Raw genomic sequence first — 16371 nt, 5'->3', positions numbered from 1 at the left:
AGGGCAGACTCCACCGCGGCTGCGCGGAGGGGGCGCAGAGCCACCGGCGCTGTAAGGCTGGTAAGGCTCGGCCCCGCCTCTTGGTAACGTGGACCGCGCAGCACACATCCCGCCGAAGACCCACGGAGACCCACGGACACCCAGCCACCGGTACCACAGCGCCCAGCAGAGATGGACTGGGGGGCGGGACTCCACCGAGAAAGGCCCGCTCTCAGCGGAGCACGGCGACGCGTTCGGATTAGGTCATTCTTCCGCGCCCGCTGGCTGGAGCCGATTGGCCCGTGGGCTCGGGGGCGTGGCCCTAGCGGCTGAGGAGAGCGGCGGCGCGCGGGCGGTTGGTCCGCGATCCGGCCTCGCGGCGACCAGGCCTTCCTCGGGTGCTCTCGGACAGTGGCCGGCGGAAGCATGGCTGGAACCCCCGCGCCGAGCAGCAGGAGGCGGAGCGGGCTCCTGGCGCCTGGCCCTGGCCCTCCGCCCAGCACCGGGCACCCTCCGACCAAGCGAGCCCGGGGCTTCCCAGCGGCCGCCGCCCCGGACCCCGAAGACCCGTTCGGCGCGCACGGGGATTTCACTGCCGACGACCTGGAGGAACTCGACACCCTCGCGTCGCAGGCCCTGAGCCAGTGCCCGGCCGCTGCTCGGGACGTGTCCAGTGAGTGCGCTTCGGGGCCTTTCCCCGGAGGGTGGTGCAGACCTCGCCAGACCTCCCTGATGGCTGTGGCTTCGGCACCCCACAGAGACCGCTGCCCCGGTGTCCTGCACCCACACTGCCCTCCTAAAAATACAGGAATGGCTTCATTTAAGCAGTGGTTGTATCTCAGAGGGTCTTTTGATTTCGGGGAGAAATGGATCAAGAATGTCAGACAGCCGATTTGAAATATGGAAAATTAGGTTACATTTTAGTTTATAAAGTTTGGGCCACGAAGTTCTTGGTTCTAAGCCGAGATCCTTAGAACACGTCCACCACCACCAGAATCATACCCACACACTCATTCTTGTGAAGGGTTTGGGAGGCTCTAGATCTAATGATTACCACTGCGCCCCCACCAACCCCCACCTCCGCTTGGGCCGCAAGAACATAAGAGAGGGGCCTGGCCAGGCAAGAGATGAAAGAGATTTATTCCTTTATACAACCAGTAAGTTGTACTAGGTGCCGAAAACCTTAGGAACTGCAACATACTTAGCAATTAACAAAAGACAAAAAAAGCTCCTTCAGGAGCTTACATTTCTAGCTAGAGAAAGGTATGAAATATTGTGGAGCTCACAGAAAGATAAAAGTTTTGAGGGCACCTTGCATCTCTACTTGGATATCTCACAGGTATCTTAAATCTCACACATTCACCTCCTGGAAACCCTGTCATTCTCCACTATTGCCAGCGCGGCATTTGGCAGAGTGGACATTCAGAAAATGTTCATTAATGACTAAATATTCTGTACAACAGTGACTAGCACCACTCTCCATCAGATGGCACAAGGCAACAGTTACCTTTCTTTGACCATCTAATTCCTTTCCAAATCCTATAACTTTACCTTCTTAGTCCACCTCGGGAATCCATCCTTTTTGCATCATCTCTACCATCTCCCTGATCTATGCTACAATCACTCCTTCTGTCTGGACAATAATCTGCTAAATTCTCCCTGTTTCCAGTCTCGACTCCCTGTAAGTCAGACTTTACACCACAGCCAGAGTGATCTTTGCAGAACTCAAATCTGGCTGTGGCTCACACAGATAAAAGTGAACATCCCTACTGAAGCCCTTTAATGACTTCCCACTGCCTCTATTATAAAGATCAGAGTCCTGGGGTACCTGGGTGGCTCAGCTGGTTAAGCCTCTGACTCTTGATATCAGCTCAGGGTCATGAGATCGAGCCCCCATTGGGTTCTGTGCTCAGCATGGAATACGCTTGTCCCCCTCTCCCTGCTCCTCTCTACTTGTGCTCGCTCTCTCTCTCAAATAAATAAATAAATAAATCAAATCTTTAAGGAAAAAAAAAGAGGGGCACCTGGGTGGCTCAGTGGGTTAAAGCCTCTGTCTTCGGCTCAGGGCATGATCCCAGGGTCCTGGGATCGAGCCCCGCATCAGGTGCTCTGCTCAGCAGGGAGCCTGCCTCTCCCCCGCTCTGCCTACTTGTGATCTCTGTCTGTCACATAAATAAATAAATAAATAAATAAATAAATAAATAAATCTTTTTTAAAAAAAAGATCAAAGTTCTTAACATGGCATGCAGGGCTAGTGTGGCCTGGCCCTTCCCCACTCTTTCCGAGTTTAAGCTACACAACCTTCATTTCTTGAATTCTCCCTGCTTCCTTGCTATTTCTTTTTTTTTTTTTTTTAAGATTTTATTTATTTATTTGACAGACAGAGATCACAAGTAAGCAGAGAGGCAGGCAGAGAGAGAGAGAAAGGGAAGCAGGTTCCCTGTGGAGCAGAGAGCCCGATGCGGGGCTCGATCCTAGGACGCTGAGATCATGACCTGAGCCGAAGGCAGCGGCTTAACCCACTGAGCCACCCAGGTGCCCCTTCCTTGCTATTTCTTGTACATGGTGTTCTTTTCATCCATTTCCCCATTCCTCCTCATCTGCTTAAATTCTGCTCATTCTTCAGCTCCGAGCTCAGTCATCACTTCCTTGGGAAGACTTCCAGTCATTCCTGTTGGATCAAATCCCCTTCGGATAGGCTTTCCTATATTTGTTCTTTTGTGCAGCTCTTATCACAGTTGTAATTTTGCATTTGTGTGAATCTTTTTGAATGTTCTATAAGCTCTGTGAGTGTAAGGACTGGATCCATTATGCTAACTGCTGTACCTTTAGAGACTAGATTGTGCCAGGTGCTCAGTAGGTGTAGGTGTTGGTGTAGATAAAGGTGCTCAGTAAATATTGTTGTAAAATAGATCACCAACTGCTGATCAGTGAGGTCCGCACAACATGTTTTCAGCCTTCAGATGAGACTCTTAAAATTGGGGGGTGAGGGGAGTGGCAGGATCTGTTATTTTATAAGGATCATTTGTGAGTTTGATTCCTTAGGTTGGAAAATAACTATATTGCTTACTAGAACTTTCTCTAATTTGCTTTCAAGAGTGATTCTTTTCAGCATTGATCAACAGTGCTGTGGGAAAATGTTGGATTCTGAAAAGTATATGGGAACTGTTTTTTACAGATGTTCATAAGGTCCCCAGATTAGATGGGATGTCAAAAACTCCTGTAGGGAAGAACAGAGAATTTGTTCCAGTTCAAGATAATTTTGAATTAGAAGTACTTCAGGCACAATACAAAGAACTTAAAGAAAAGGTAAGTGACTTAACTTGTGGTTCTTATAGCTAACTTAATCATTTATGCATGTGTTATAAAGCATTGTACAGTAAGATATGTAAATGCTTTAAAACAAGGGTTCAAGATTCAGCCCCACAAAATGGAGGAAGGCTGGGGAAAGCCAGAAAATTCAGACTGAAAGAAACCAAATCCTGAGATTCCTAACAACTAGGCAAGAAAAGAAACAGTGTACACCCAATCCAAAAAGAGATACAAACTTTCTGTCATAGCACTGAGACAAATTTATAGCATATGTCTTATACATATGTTTGCTGTTTTCTTTTTTTTTTTTTTTTTTTTTTTTTAAAGATTTTATTTATTTATTTATTTGACAGAGAGAAATCACAGTAGGCAGAGAGGAAGGCAGAGAGAGGGGAAAGGAAGCAGGCCCCCTGCTGAGCAGAGAGCCTGATGCGGGACTCGATCCCAGGACCCTGAGATCATGACCTGAGCCGAAGGCAGCGGCTTAACCTACTGAGCCACCCAGGCGCCCTGTTTGCTGTTTTCATTAGCAGTTTTACAGAAAAGCAGACATCGTTTATATGACCATCTGTAGGTTAGGTCCTTAGGAAAACTAGGAACATAGTGTGAAATTCTGGAACTGTGAAGTCCAGATTGTTTAATACTTTTAGAACCTACAGAATCTGTATGTGTGAATGACAGTGTGTCCTTAAGCTAGCTTGCTGAATGTCAACTGTTCCACGAATGGGCCTAGTGGACCATGGCAATATCTAGTTGGTATGGATGTATTTGGGGACTTCTGGTCTGTAGAACATGGTTTACATGTGCTTTTTCCATCTCCACAACTATCTGTTGAAACAAGTATATATGTAACTTACCCTTGTAAGCTTTTCACAAGATTGATTTGGGATTTACAGATGAAAGCAATGGAAGAAGAAGTCCTCATTAAAAATGGAGAAATAAAAATTTTGCGGGACTCACTGCATCAGACAGAATCCATGCTAGAGGAACAGAGAAGATCACATTTCCTTCTTGAGCAAGAGAAAACTCAAGCACTTGGTGACAAAGAAAAGGAATTTTCCAAAAAGGTGAACTTTTTTTTTTTTTTCCTTGTTCTGGCCACAAGAACAAGTGTTTTTTGCCTGTTCACTGAGTTCTGTTAGAAGCAATGACCAAAGTGTCTTTAAATCTTCCTGGAAGATTTCAACAGTTGTTTGTCTTAAATACTTTCTGCTATCAGTTAATTACATATACTTTTCTTCAGGCTCTGCATGTGGTTTGGAAAAGGACTTAGAAGAAACTCCTTTGCTGTGGTAGCTATGATAGTTGGTCTTGGCTGGAACAAATCAATAGCTTAGACTTTCCAGATATAGGCTTAAGTAAGAGCTTTTTTGGCAGGTTAGAAACTCAGTTGACCTAGCTTTGGCCAAAAGAAAATGTACTGACTTCCATAATTAAGTCTGGGAAAAAACAGGTGTGTGGAGGCCTTGAATGACTTAAGCCTTGCTGCAACTTGTCTTTCCTGTCTACTCTATAGACAGGCTCCATCCTTATGGTAAAGGATATGTTCTCCAGCAGCTCTTGGGCCCATATTTCATAGCTCCAAAGCAGACTGAATACTTGCCCCTCCACCACTACCATCTCAAGGCTCTCATTGATTGGTCTGACCTGAGTCAGGCACCTGTCGCTGACCCAGTCACTGCAACCACAGAGATGATAGCTCCTGTTTAAATCACACAGAGGTAGGGAAATGATTATTTATCGGGGGAGGGAGCTGCTGTTCCAGGGAGAAATTACTAGGTGTCCTTACATAACACCATTTTCCTTCAGCACTTTCCAAGGCTTCAATCTCAAGGACCTGGGTCTTATTCTGCCATTCATTCAGCAAGTTAGCAAACTTTAAAGAAGCACTAACCTGTGCCCTGCACTAACAGCAACGGTTGTCTCTCCACATGCATGATGGAAGAGCCAGGGAGTTGTAAGCAGACCAAACAGAGTTTGAATCCAGGCTTTCTCACATATGAGTGGAGAGCCCAGGGTAATGACTTAAGCTTTGTGACTCATTTCCATTATCTGTTCCAGGGAATAACTAAAAGGGTTGCTGTAAGATTTAAACAGCCCTGCACTTGCTGGGAGTGCTGTGACTGGTACTATACTTGGCACAGAGAGTGCGCCCAGAGAGTCACAGCACTTACTCTTGGCTGTAAGCTGGAGCAGGTCTCCCCGTGCTGCATGGCGTTTTGGCAACATTTCCAAATCCTCTCCCCAGACTTTCAAGAAGACCTGGAATCGTACACCACTATGTTCATCAAAAGGTTGACATGTCACTGTAAGATACGGCACCTTGCCAGGTGCCAGGCTGGGCAGTTCACGTCCGTCCTTCCTATTTAATCCCCCCAACCATGAAGCCAGGTATTTGTGTTACAGATAAGCTAAAGTTCAGAGAGGCTAAGGAAATGGTATCTGAACCCTCACACACTACCTCGCAATAGTTCGGGTCAAAACGTCTTTCTAGAATACCATGCTGACTTTCGAGAAGAAGGCTAAAGCTTGATAGAAAGGACATTTGTGTCACATCAGACTTTCATACTTATTCTCATGGTTTGTTTTCTGTTATGAGCTTGAGATTTGAAGCCCAGAGATAATTTTGCATGTATGATGGGCCACCAGGAGTATGTTGCTTTTGCCTTCCAGCTCCAATCATTGCAGTCTGAACTCCAGTTTAAAGATGCGGAGATGAATGAATTAAGGTCAAAGCTCCAAAGCAGCGAACGAGCAAATAAATTGGCTGCTCCCTCTATTCCCCATATCAGGTAAGGATGGTGCTGGAGAGAGAGTGGTTTTGCATGGTTTATAGAAAGTATGAATAAGGTCAGGCTAATCTTGAATGAAGGCCATTTAAACTTTGCCATTTGAGCACAGATCCTCTTTCCTAAAGACCTTGAAGGTGGTTTAGATCAGGCTTGAAAGGTTTGGTGCATCACAGCATAAAGGCCTCACACTCCAGGAGGGCTTCCTCTCTGTAGGACTTTATACTCAGGACTTAAAAAGGCTGGAAAGATGCTCTCTGAACTTTTGGGGTGAGCCAGTCTTCATTTTTATGTAATTTGTTTCAAATAACTGATCTTGCCCCAGGTATAAGTGTATTTCAGTCCCAACTACTTGGAACTTTTTTTTCTCATTTGCTGCCCTGGGACCTTTGTGCAACCGTCCTGCCTTTGTTGCAGATGTGATCAGCTTGTTAATGGTCTTGTCCTGCCCCCTGCCTGCCAGAGAAGTCTGGCATGCTGTTGATACCAGCCTTGAAATTTGAACAGTATGGGTCAGAGTATCTTTTTTTCTGGTATTGAACATTTTGCTGTCTTTGCTCATAATAGGCAGGGTGTGAAATTGAACTCTCCTTGCCTTGCTTAGTCCAGGTCAGACAGGAGAGCAGAGGGGGTCCATCCTCACCTCTTCACACATCTCTGACAGAAGGGTCCTGGCGTTGTTTGATGTACTCAGAGGGTTAAAACTGCTTCTCTAACACCAAGACCCTGGCACCGAAGAATTGGCTTGGTTTTCAAGTTGCAGGACATGACATGCCTTTTAATAGGAGCTCTTTCTACTGAAAATCTCTGAATTCAGCCTCTGGGGACTATTGAATAAGAGGTTGTTCCACATTAAAAAGATATTTGGGTGGAATTGGAAACAGTACTAGAATTAAAGCCAGTATTTTGGGGTGATTAGAAGAAAATGGAGATGAAAGAGGTTTTCAACAATTTGGAACAAAATGCCTTGAATTTTGCACTGCTATCCTGATAAAGAATGACAAATATAAAATAGATAAAACCTTTGGTCAAAGCACCTAGATGCAAAAAGTTTAACACGTGAATAAGTTAGAAGTTTTATAACCGGTATTTTAAATGGTTTTAGCAGAATCATTACTTTGCTTTCATAGTTAACTTTTTCCAGTCCTAGGAAAAGCCCTTCTGTGACTGTAAAGCCAGAAGCATGTTCTCCACAGTTTGGAAAACCATCTTTCCCTACAAAGGAGTCTTTTAGTGCTAACATGTCCCTTCCCCACCCCTTCCAGACAGAGCCAGGATACAAGTCCCTGGTGGGCAGAGAGGGTAAGTCAGTCTGTCTCTCATCCATCGCTGTGTAACGAGCTATTCAGACTTGTGGCTTAAAACAACAAGGAGCATTTCTCCTGGGTCTGTGGAACAAGAGTGCTGACAGAGCACAGTGGGAACGGTTTGTCTCTGTGGAGACGGCAGTCACTGAAGGCTTGTCTGGGCTGGAAGATCTCTTTCAAAGTAGCTCACTCACATGACTGGCAGCGGAGTTCTCCACATGTGGGCCTCTCTACAGAGCTACTTGGATGACCTCATAACCTGGTGGACGGCTTCCTCTAGAGCTAACCGACCGGAGAGAGCCAGGTGGAAGCCAGCCCTTTTATGGCCTAGCCGCAGAAGTCCCATAGCATCACTTCTGCCACATTCTGTTTGTTAGAAGCCGTGTTCAAGGGAAAGGAAACTAGGCCGCGCCTTTTGAAAAGAAGTGTCTCTAGAATTTGCAGGCGTATTTTAAAGCCTCCCCACTCAACATGCCAGAAACATAGCCAGTATAAAGGAACTTTCCTTTCCTTGTATAAGTTCCTGTTTTCCATGAGAAAGGCAAAAATGTGAAGGTTATTGAGTTGCTCTGGCTCTTGTTTTAATCCAAGGTTTCCATGGTTGAGGAGGTGGAACAGTTTCTGTTTTAAACTCATGATGGGTCTCCTGGCTGGTCCAGTGCATAGAGCACACAACCCCGATCTTAGAGTTATGAGTTCGAGCCCCACATTAAGGGTAGAGTTTACTTAAAAAAAAAAAGTTTAAAGACTCATTATGTTCAAGAGTTTCTGATATGCCTCTGCTTTCGTGCTCAAGTTTTGATTCACATTTTATCTAGTTGTAGAGAATAAGAGCCACAGTCTGGGAGGTGACTCCATAAAGCAAGAAGAATCCCAGAAAAGTCTTATTGACAGCTGGATGCAGAGATCAAACACTCAAGGTACCAGAACACCCGCCCCTCGTGCAGGAGGCTGGCACAGCTCTGGTTGTCTTTGAATTGTCTTTGAGAACCAGCACCCCAGGCAGTCCTTCAGAGGGTCCAGGGGAGTGGTAGTCTGTGACTTCACCAGAAGACTGTAAACTAGAAGGGGCCAAAGCAGGTGTGTCCCAGAGCCCTCAGGACCCACAGGGATCTCAGTGGAGCTGCAGGGCAGCTTAGAGGACAGTTAGTGTCCAAGGAACCTTCACTTTTCCTTCTGAAGCCTTAGAAAAGGCCTCCCTTGTCAGAACCTTCTAGAATTACTGTGTCTTCTGCAGGTTCCATTTTGATAAACCTCCTCCTGAAGCAGCCTTTGATCCCAGGGTCATCCCTAGGTCTGTGCCACCTCCTGAGCAGTTGTTCTGAGGCTCCTACAAGTACTCTGCTGCAGCCCCCAGGGTTTGGCAGGTAAGCCTCAGACTCCTAAAAAGCTCATTTAGGGGGGCGCCTGGGTGGCTCAGTGGGTTAAAGCCTCTGCCTTCGGCTCAGGTTGTGGTCCCAGGGTCCTGGGATCGAGCCCCACGTCGGGCTCTCTGCTCCGCAGGGAACCTGCTTCCTCCCCTCTCTCTCTCTGCCTGCCTCTCTGCCTACTTGTGATTTTTCTCTGTCAAATAAATAAAATCTTTAAAAAAAAAAAAAAAAAAAGCTTATTTAGGAAGGAGCTCCCAGGAAGCAAGTCCCTTTCTGGTCCTGGCCAGCCTGGGAGGTCTGTGTGCCCATGGCAGGAGTGGGCGGGGTTGGGGTACAGTTTGGGAAACTAGAGAATTTGGCGGGCAGGATGACTGAAGCCCTTGACCTTGTCTCTCATCTCATGCTTGTGTGTTTTCTTCTTTATTTACTGCTAGTACCTTGACTGGGATTTCAAGCCTGAGGACCACAGGTTCTCGCGATGGGTCATTTCCCCTCTTGGCTCTGAGAGAAGCACAGAACCTGGCACTCACTGGACTGAATCTCATTGCCCGGGATGAAGGCTCCTGTGATGGAGACACAGCAGAGGGCGGCAGAAGGGCCTTCCCACTCTGCCAGCTTTCTGGAGCTGTGCATCTCCTCCCCCTGGTACAGTTCTTTATCAGCTTACACTGCCAGGCTCTGCAAGATTTGGCAGGAGCCAAGAGAAGTGGAGCGCCTGGGGACTCAGCGACACGTTCCTCCTGCGTGAGCTCTGGGGGAGAGGCCAGCCTCGAGGACTCCCTTTGTAACCTGGAAGGCTTCTCTGTGGCATCCCTCAGTGTTCTTCAGCACCTCGTGTGCCACAGCGGAGCGGTCGTCCACCAATTACTGTCCGATGCAGGGGTGGATTCTGCTGCTATGGAAGGAAACCAGAGCCTGGTTCACAGACAAGATCTTGGGGATGTGTTCTCAGCTCCAAAGGGGCTTGCCAGTGACCAAGGCCAGCATCCACTACTGAAGATGCTTCTTTACCTGTTGACTTTCTCTTCTTCAGCAACAGGTCATCTTCAAGCCAGTGTCCTGAGCCGGTGTCTTACGATTTTGGTGAAATTAGCTGAAAATGCTTCCTTTGATTTCCTGCCCAGGTATAACACGGCATGGGGTCATGATTCTCTGTGGGTCTTACCTGACCTCTTGAGGTCTATCCCATGGCCCTTATACTTTGCCCAATCTTGACTTTTCTATACTTCTCAGTGCTAAGCCTTGGTTTTATGTTCTGAGGCTTCAATCAAGGAGTTCTGAAGTAATGGAAAGTGGGGCCAGGTGGTAGGATAACCAAGAAAGTGATTTAGGAAAACCAAGGAAGTGATTTATTTGGCTTAATTCTGCCTCTGTACAGCAGGTAAGCAAAAGACACATGTGATGAAAGAAGGCTTTTAGCCGCTATGGAAAAGCATCCAGTCCCCAGGACAGACAAAGGCTGAACCAAGAGCCTTGAACCTGGGCCATGGATCAGGTGAAGACCACGAATCATACCACATTTAAATTTGGTGGGGTTCCCTAAGGAAGCAGAGGGTATGGGGTAGCCCGTAAGCTGACCTTGCTGGGAATCTGCCCATCATCACCGTGCCCCACTCTGGCACAAGTCACAGGTTACCTGCTCCTCTTAAGGTTTGTGGGAAGTGGTTATATAGTGAACCTAGCTTGTGAACACTGTAGTCATAATCCTAAGGTGGGGTTCCAGAGCCTTAAGACTGGGAGGAACTGTAAACACCATTCAGCTCATCCCCCATGCGATAATCCATCTCCTCCTCAGCACGCCACCAAGAAGGCAGTTCCTATTAGGAGTAACTCCACTGGCTGCACTTACCTTAAGCTTTTAGTCTCTGTGCTTAGCATACTTGCCTCCTAAAAACACTTGTGGATCCTGCTTTCCATTAGAGGATATTTTGGCTGGGCTGGTCCATGCTAACGGTTGTCCTCAGAGCTGTGGGCAGCATGGTGGGTTCAGAGCTGTCACCCACGTGTCTGGCACAGAGCTAGCTCAGAGGGGCTGGTTGCTTGTTTCATAGGTATTGAATGAATGCCAGGAACCACTTCTTCAGTCCTGTTGGTAGAGAGACCATCATTCCATCCCTGTTGAGCTTGTCCACAAGAACATGACAAAATAGCTAGTCAGGGGATGCTTACTATAGGTCAGATAGGTGCCTTCTGTTCAATATCTCAGGGGACACCTTACAGCCCTGCATCCCTACACCTAGCTGTAAGCACATGAATATGAATGAAGAGAGCATGCTGGGCAAGTTCCTTGACCTGCCCTTGATCATGATCTGACACCACTTCCAACTTGGTGCTTCTTGGTGTCAGAATTCCTACATCCTTGCAGGCTGAACCCCACTACCACACAGCTTCCTGTTCACCTTGGCATGAAAGCAAAGGACATGTGCTCCAACACTGCAGGGCAACACAAGTAGCCAGGCAGACAGCGGTCTCATAAAAGGGACTTTTGCCCTAACCCTAACCCTCAGACCCATCCATGTCTTCCTACTATATCTGGTGTAGCCATAGGTCATTCCCAGTTACTGGATCATTCCTGGGTACTGGGATGGCAGTGGCTTTTGAGCAAAGAGGTCTCATCCCCAGCTCCAAATAGAACAAGACTATTCTCTCTTGCATGTTTGGGGGCTCTGGAAAAATTTTTTTAAAAGGCTGATGCTATCCAAAAATAATTTGGAAACCACTGTGTCATATATAAAGATGGATTTTTCTTGCAGATAGTTTCAGGGACTTTACAGGAGGACTAGAGACCACTTCTAATGATGAAATTGAGTAACAACCAGGTTAAATCCCAGTTTCCCACAAAGTTCCATGCTCCCTGGTGCCTGAAAACATGGAGCTTATCCACCAAAGCGGATCTGCTCTGAAATTATTTCACCTCAAATAGTGGGGACTTGCTTCCTGATTGGCATACTGAGAAATATTCTTAACCCTCAGTGGTGTGTGGTGAGACACTGCAGATGCATGATGCATGAAGGGGGCCACATAAAAGTGCCCCTCTCCCCACAAGGTTGTGTGGGTTGAGCAAATGATGGTTGTCTCGGGACTTAGTTCCTAGTTCCCTGTGCCCAAGAGACCTGGGGGAGAGTATACCCAGAGCCCCTCACCCGTGCACGCTCCAAAGGGGCACCTGCGCCTGTGTGGTGACAAAGGATCTGGCGTTTTCAAAAATGGTCTGCTCAGCAAGTGATATAAAATCCAGCCCTAGCCAAGTCTGCATTTGTTACTTCTAGAACCTGGCCACTCCTTGGGTAGTGGGCTTGTAACTTTCACACCCAAGTTAAGGTAGAAAGGCTCCAGGAGCAGTGTGGAAGCCGGGCACCCCAGGTACAGGGAGGCAGCCCCCAACTACAGGTGGCCGGTTAGGGCCTGTCCTCTCTAAGCCACAGCATTATGGCAGTGGAGGCTAGTATCCACTGGTTCACAGGAAGCGAATGTCCTAGCAAGCAGGTGGTGGTCGGCCAGCACTTGAACCCAGGTCTGAACCACAGCTCCTCCTCGCATTGCCTGCTCAAAATGTCCCATTCCCTCTGGTGAAGAATGAGGGTGAGTTGTGGGATGGGTTTATCAGTGTCCCCTCTCTCTGGGCCCCTATGCTGTAGGTTCCAGTGTGTGTTCCGTGTGCTGCCACAGTGCCTCAGCCCCGAGAGCCCCCTGCCCAGCGTGCTGCTGACTGTCGAGCTCCTCTCCCTCCTGGCGGACCATGAGAAACTGGCGCCCCAGCTCTGTTCCCGCTCAGGTAGAGCAGGGCAGGGAGGGGGCGGGGAGGGGGGTGCTGCCACTGCAGGCTGGCAGCGAGGGTGGGAGCAGGGACAGGTCAGAGGCCTCCTGACGGCTTCTGCAGCTTGTGCCCTGGGCTCTGGGTAAGAAGGGGGACCGTGAGTGAGAGGTGGGGCGTCCTTTTCAGAAGGCTGTCTCCTCCTGCTGCTGTACATGTACATCACATCAAGGCCTGACAAAGTGGCCTCGGACACACAATGGCTTCAGCTAGAACAAGAGGTAAAAGCTGCAGAGCCCCTTCTGTGACCTGCTTACCACCCCCTTGCCCCGCCACACCACCTCAGGGCCTCTGTTCCTCCTCCTTCTGGGGGGAACAGAGCTTTCATTCATTTTGGCAACAAGAGTTTACCTAGATGCTAACAAGGGGAACTCAGTTTGGGGGGGCTCCACACTACACAAGCAATAAAGGTGGACCCCAGGCTGTCCTGGAACTTGTCAGAGTGGCCTGAGAACTGGCCCACCCTGGCTTTGGGGCCTGGAGGCAGGTGGGTCTCTGGTGAGACACAGGTGTTGTCCTTGAGTCTAGCCTGGGAAGGTCCCACAGGACCATTTCTTGGACCCCATTGTAAAGACAGGCAGTTGCTAAGGCAACTGGAGCACTTGTAGAAGCCTTAGAAAGCCCTCACTGTGATCAGGGTCTCATTCTATCACAGATGGAACAGTCTGTTCTTGTTCTAGGCTGTGTGGCTCCTGGCTAAGCTTGGTGTGCAGAGCCCCTCCTCCCCAGTCACTGGCTCTAACTGCCAGTGCAACGTGGAGGTGAGTGCACAGGGGCCAGCGGCCTGGCAGCTCAGTTGGGGGATGAGACGACCCTATGCAGAGGCCCCCTGCCCCTTCTAAACCTCATGCCCCCGCTCAGAACCCTCCTCACCTGGCGTGGCTAGGAAGGGTACTGTCCAGCTGAGCAGGTTAGTAGGGTACCGGAGCCCTGAGACCCAGCCTCAGTCTTTGCCCTCCCTGCAGGCGGTCCGAGCACTCACGGTGATGCTGCACAGACAGTGGCTGACAGTGCGGAGGGCCGGGGGGCCACCGAGGACGGACCAGCAGAAGCGGACGGTGCGGTGCCTGCGGGACACGGTGCTGCTGCTGCATGGCCTGTCCCAGAAGGACAAGCTCTTCACTGTGCACTGCGTGGAGGTCCTGCATCAGTATGACCAGGTGATGCCAGGGGTCAGCATGCTGATTCGAGGGCTTCCTGACGTGGCAGACTGTGAAGGTAAGCCAGCAAGAGGACCCCTCTCTGTCCAGCCCGCATGCGGTATTTCCCTGAAGTTCAAGGACAGGTCAGACTTCCTAGCCTTAAGTCAGCAGTCTTCCTTCCAGCCTTTGCTGGCGCTGGGGTCCTACTTGCCTTACTGCTCTGGCTCCTCTCTGAGCATAGCAGGCTGCCTTTGCTTGTATCTGTTGAGTTGGCCTGGCAGCCATGGTTTTTCCAGAAACATCCCTGTCTGAATTGCCTTTGTATCACTTTGCTTGCAGTAGCTGAGGGAGCAAGGCCTGGGCGTGGAAGGGACTGGTTAGTTCCCACGGGCGTGGGGGAGGAGCGGTGGGTCTTCCTCCTCCCCCCTGTGCCCAGCACCTCTGGGCCTTCACCGTAGAACCCTGTTCTCTCTGCTCAGAAGCAGCCCTGGATGACCTCTGTGCCGCTGAAACCGATGTGGATGACCCTGAGATGGACTGCAGCTGAGGCCGCTGAACATTGAGCCACACGGTGGCACCAGAACCACTATTTTCCCCTCCGCTTCCTCAGATTAAAAGCAGTGAAGGGTTGTTTGAGAACTCCCCAGCCTTGTGATGTTTCCTGAGTCTGACGCTGAGTGGGAGGGATGGAGCAGGAGCCAGACCCAGGGAAGGCTGATATCCCTCCTAAGCCTGGCTGGAGTTGAGACCCGTCCCCATGGTAACGAATCTGCCCTGAGGAAGAAGCCCGGCCCTGCCCAGCCTGTGGAATTGTCCTGAGTCATCGCTTTGGGCTGAGGCCACGGGAAGAAACCATTGTGTGGCAAGGCAGGAGGCAGCTGGGAGCTGGGGCCTACACCAGGGAGACCTGAGAAAGTGGGGCCACGGGGAGGTGCACGGTGGCCGCAGCTGAGGTCCCTGGCTGGCTAGAGCCCTACTGCTAGGCTTCCCCGAAGGGCTGGGGACCACGACCCTTCTGCCAGTGGGCTTTCATGGCATGAGGGCTCTGATGCATTGTGCCAGCCAGCAGGCCCACGGCTGTAAGTCGGAGGCCTCTGTGGAGTCATGAAGGGGGTAGTGCTTGGGGAGGGACAGACCTGGCCGCCTGACAAACAAGGCGGGCCCCACTCAGGACAGCCCATAGGCTGGCTCACACTAAGTTTCACTTCCCGCCACTAACTGCCGGCAGCAAGAACCAGCCAGACCCGAATCACTGCTGCTGCCTGCTGTTCGGTAAGTGAGGACCCCCATGGGGTTGGGGCAGGGTGGGAAAGCCTCATGGCCAACCTAGGCCCAGACCAGGTGGGTGCTAGGGGAGGAGCCAAGCCTTCCCCCAAGACAGTTGAGTCGGAAGCCACCCTCTCTGGCTTCCTGCCCTGGAAGCAGGTCAGGTCCTAGAGCTCACCGACAGTGTGACAGTGCTGGTCTTTGCGGAGAAGGCCAGAGATGTGCTGAGGTGCCCCACCCCACCTGCCTCAGCTCTTCCCACTGGGGCACTCATACACCAACTCCCCACCCCTGCTCCTCCCCAGGCTCCTGGCAGGTACCCAGCATGGGCTCACAGGCCCCAGCCCCAGGACCCGTGCAGACCCTCATTTTCTTGGACCTGGAGGCCACTGGCCTGCCTTCCTCCCAGCCCAAGGTCACGGAGCTGTGCCTGCTGGCTGTCCACAGATGTGCCCTGGAGAGCTCACCCCCTACTCAGGGGCCTCCCACAGTGCCCCCACCACCCCGGGTGCTGGACAAGCTCTCTCTGTGTGTGGCTCCAGGGAAGGCTTGCAGCCCAGAAGCTAGCAAGATCACAGGCCTAAGCACAGCCATACTGGCAGCACATGGACGACTGTGCTTTGACGCCGACCTGGCCGGCCTGCTCCGAGCCTTCCTGCAGCGCCAGCCACAGCCCTGGTGCCTCGTGGCACACAACGGCGACCGCTATGACTTCCCCTTGCTCCAGGCGGAGCTGGCTGTACTAGGCCTTGCTAGTGTTCTGGATGGTGCCCTCTGTGTGGATAGCATTGCTGCCCTGAAGGCCCTGGAGCGTGCTGCCAGCCCCTCAGAGCATGGTCCACGGAAGAGCTACAGTCTGGGCAGTGTCTACACACGCCTGTATGGCCAGGCCCCCCCGGACTCCCACATGGCCGAGAGTGACGTCCTTGCCCTGCTCAGCATCTGTCAGTGGAGGCCGCAGGCCCTGCTCCAGTGGGTGGATGCACACGCCAGGCCGTTCAGCACCGTCAAGCCCATGTACGTGGTCACAGCCTCTGCTGGAACCAACCCAAGGCCATCTGCCTCCACGGCCACTAAAGCCCTGGCCAGAGCCACGGACACTAGTGCCAACCTGGGCAAGGGCAGGAAGCCCAAGGCCGTTCCTCCAGTGGAGGGCCCTGGAGCCTCACCCAAGGAGGGACTGCTGGCCCCACTGGGCCTGCTGGCCTTCCTCACCTTGGCACTAGCCATGCTGTATGGGCTCTCCTTGGCGACACCTGGGCAGTAGGCCAAAAGAAAAGTCTGACCAATAAAGACCCCCTCCTCTCCAGCACTGAGTAGCCGCTCACCTCTACCCTCCTTGGCAGCCTTAGAGGAGCCACCTGTACCTCTGCCCACACTCAGGGACCTGGG

The 16371-nt window shown here is 50.6% G+C and overlaps 2 protein-coding genes across 6 annotated transcripts; both read left to right on the top strand.

Moving 5' to 3' along the window:
• The first annotated feature begins 36 nt into the window (after positions 1-36).
• Positions 37-14352, top strand: ATRIP (ATR interacting protein). Of its 5 annotated transcripts, none has more exons than XM_082703960.1 (14): positions 37-652; positions 3158-3288; positions 4188-4358; positions 5965-6083; positions 7225-7382; positions 8206-8307; positions 8625-8754; positions 9192-9881; positions 12396-12532; positions 12704-12792; positions 13252-13332; positions 13537-13789; positions 14053-14089; positions 14193-14352. In XM_082703960.1, coding segments are annotated over exons 1-14 (2346 nt in total). In that variant the 5' UTR covers positions 37-405; the 3' UTR covers positions 14194-14352. The 5 variants fall into 5 exon arrangements, with proteins under 5 accessions (XP_082560086.1, XP_082560084.1, XP_082560085.1 ...); XM_082703958.1 differs by having other exon boundaries at positions 12701-12792; XM_082703959.1 differs by having other exon boundaries at positions 12701-12792; positions 14172-14352.
• Positions 14353-14388: 36 nt separating this feature from the next.
• TREX1 (three prime repair exonuclease 1) lies at positions 14389-16288 on the top strand. Its single transcript, XM_082704624.1, has 2 exons — positions 14389-14985; positions 15285-16288. Exon 2 carries the CDS (start codon positions 15305-15307, stop codon positions 16244-16246), a length of 942 nt encoding a protein of 313 aa, XP_082560750.1. The 5' UTR covers positions 14389-14985; positions 15285-15304; the 3' UTR covers positions 16247-16288.
• The last annotated feature ends 83 nt before the right edge of the window (positions 16289-16371 follow it).

This window comes from Mustela nivalis, assembly GCF_964662115.1.
Source record: "Mustela nivalis genome assembly, chromosome: 1".
Lineage (NCBI taxonomy): Eukaryota > Metazoa > Chordata > Mammalia > Carnivora > Mustelidae > Mustela > Mustela nivalis.
The sequence above is the reverse complement of the archived record's forward strand: the minus strand, read 5'-3'. Positions and strand labels throughout refer to the sequence as shown.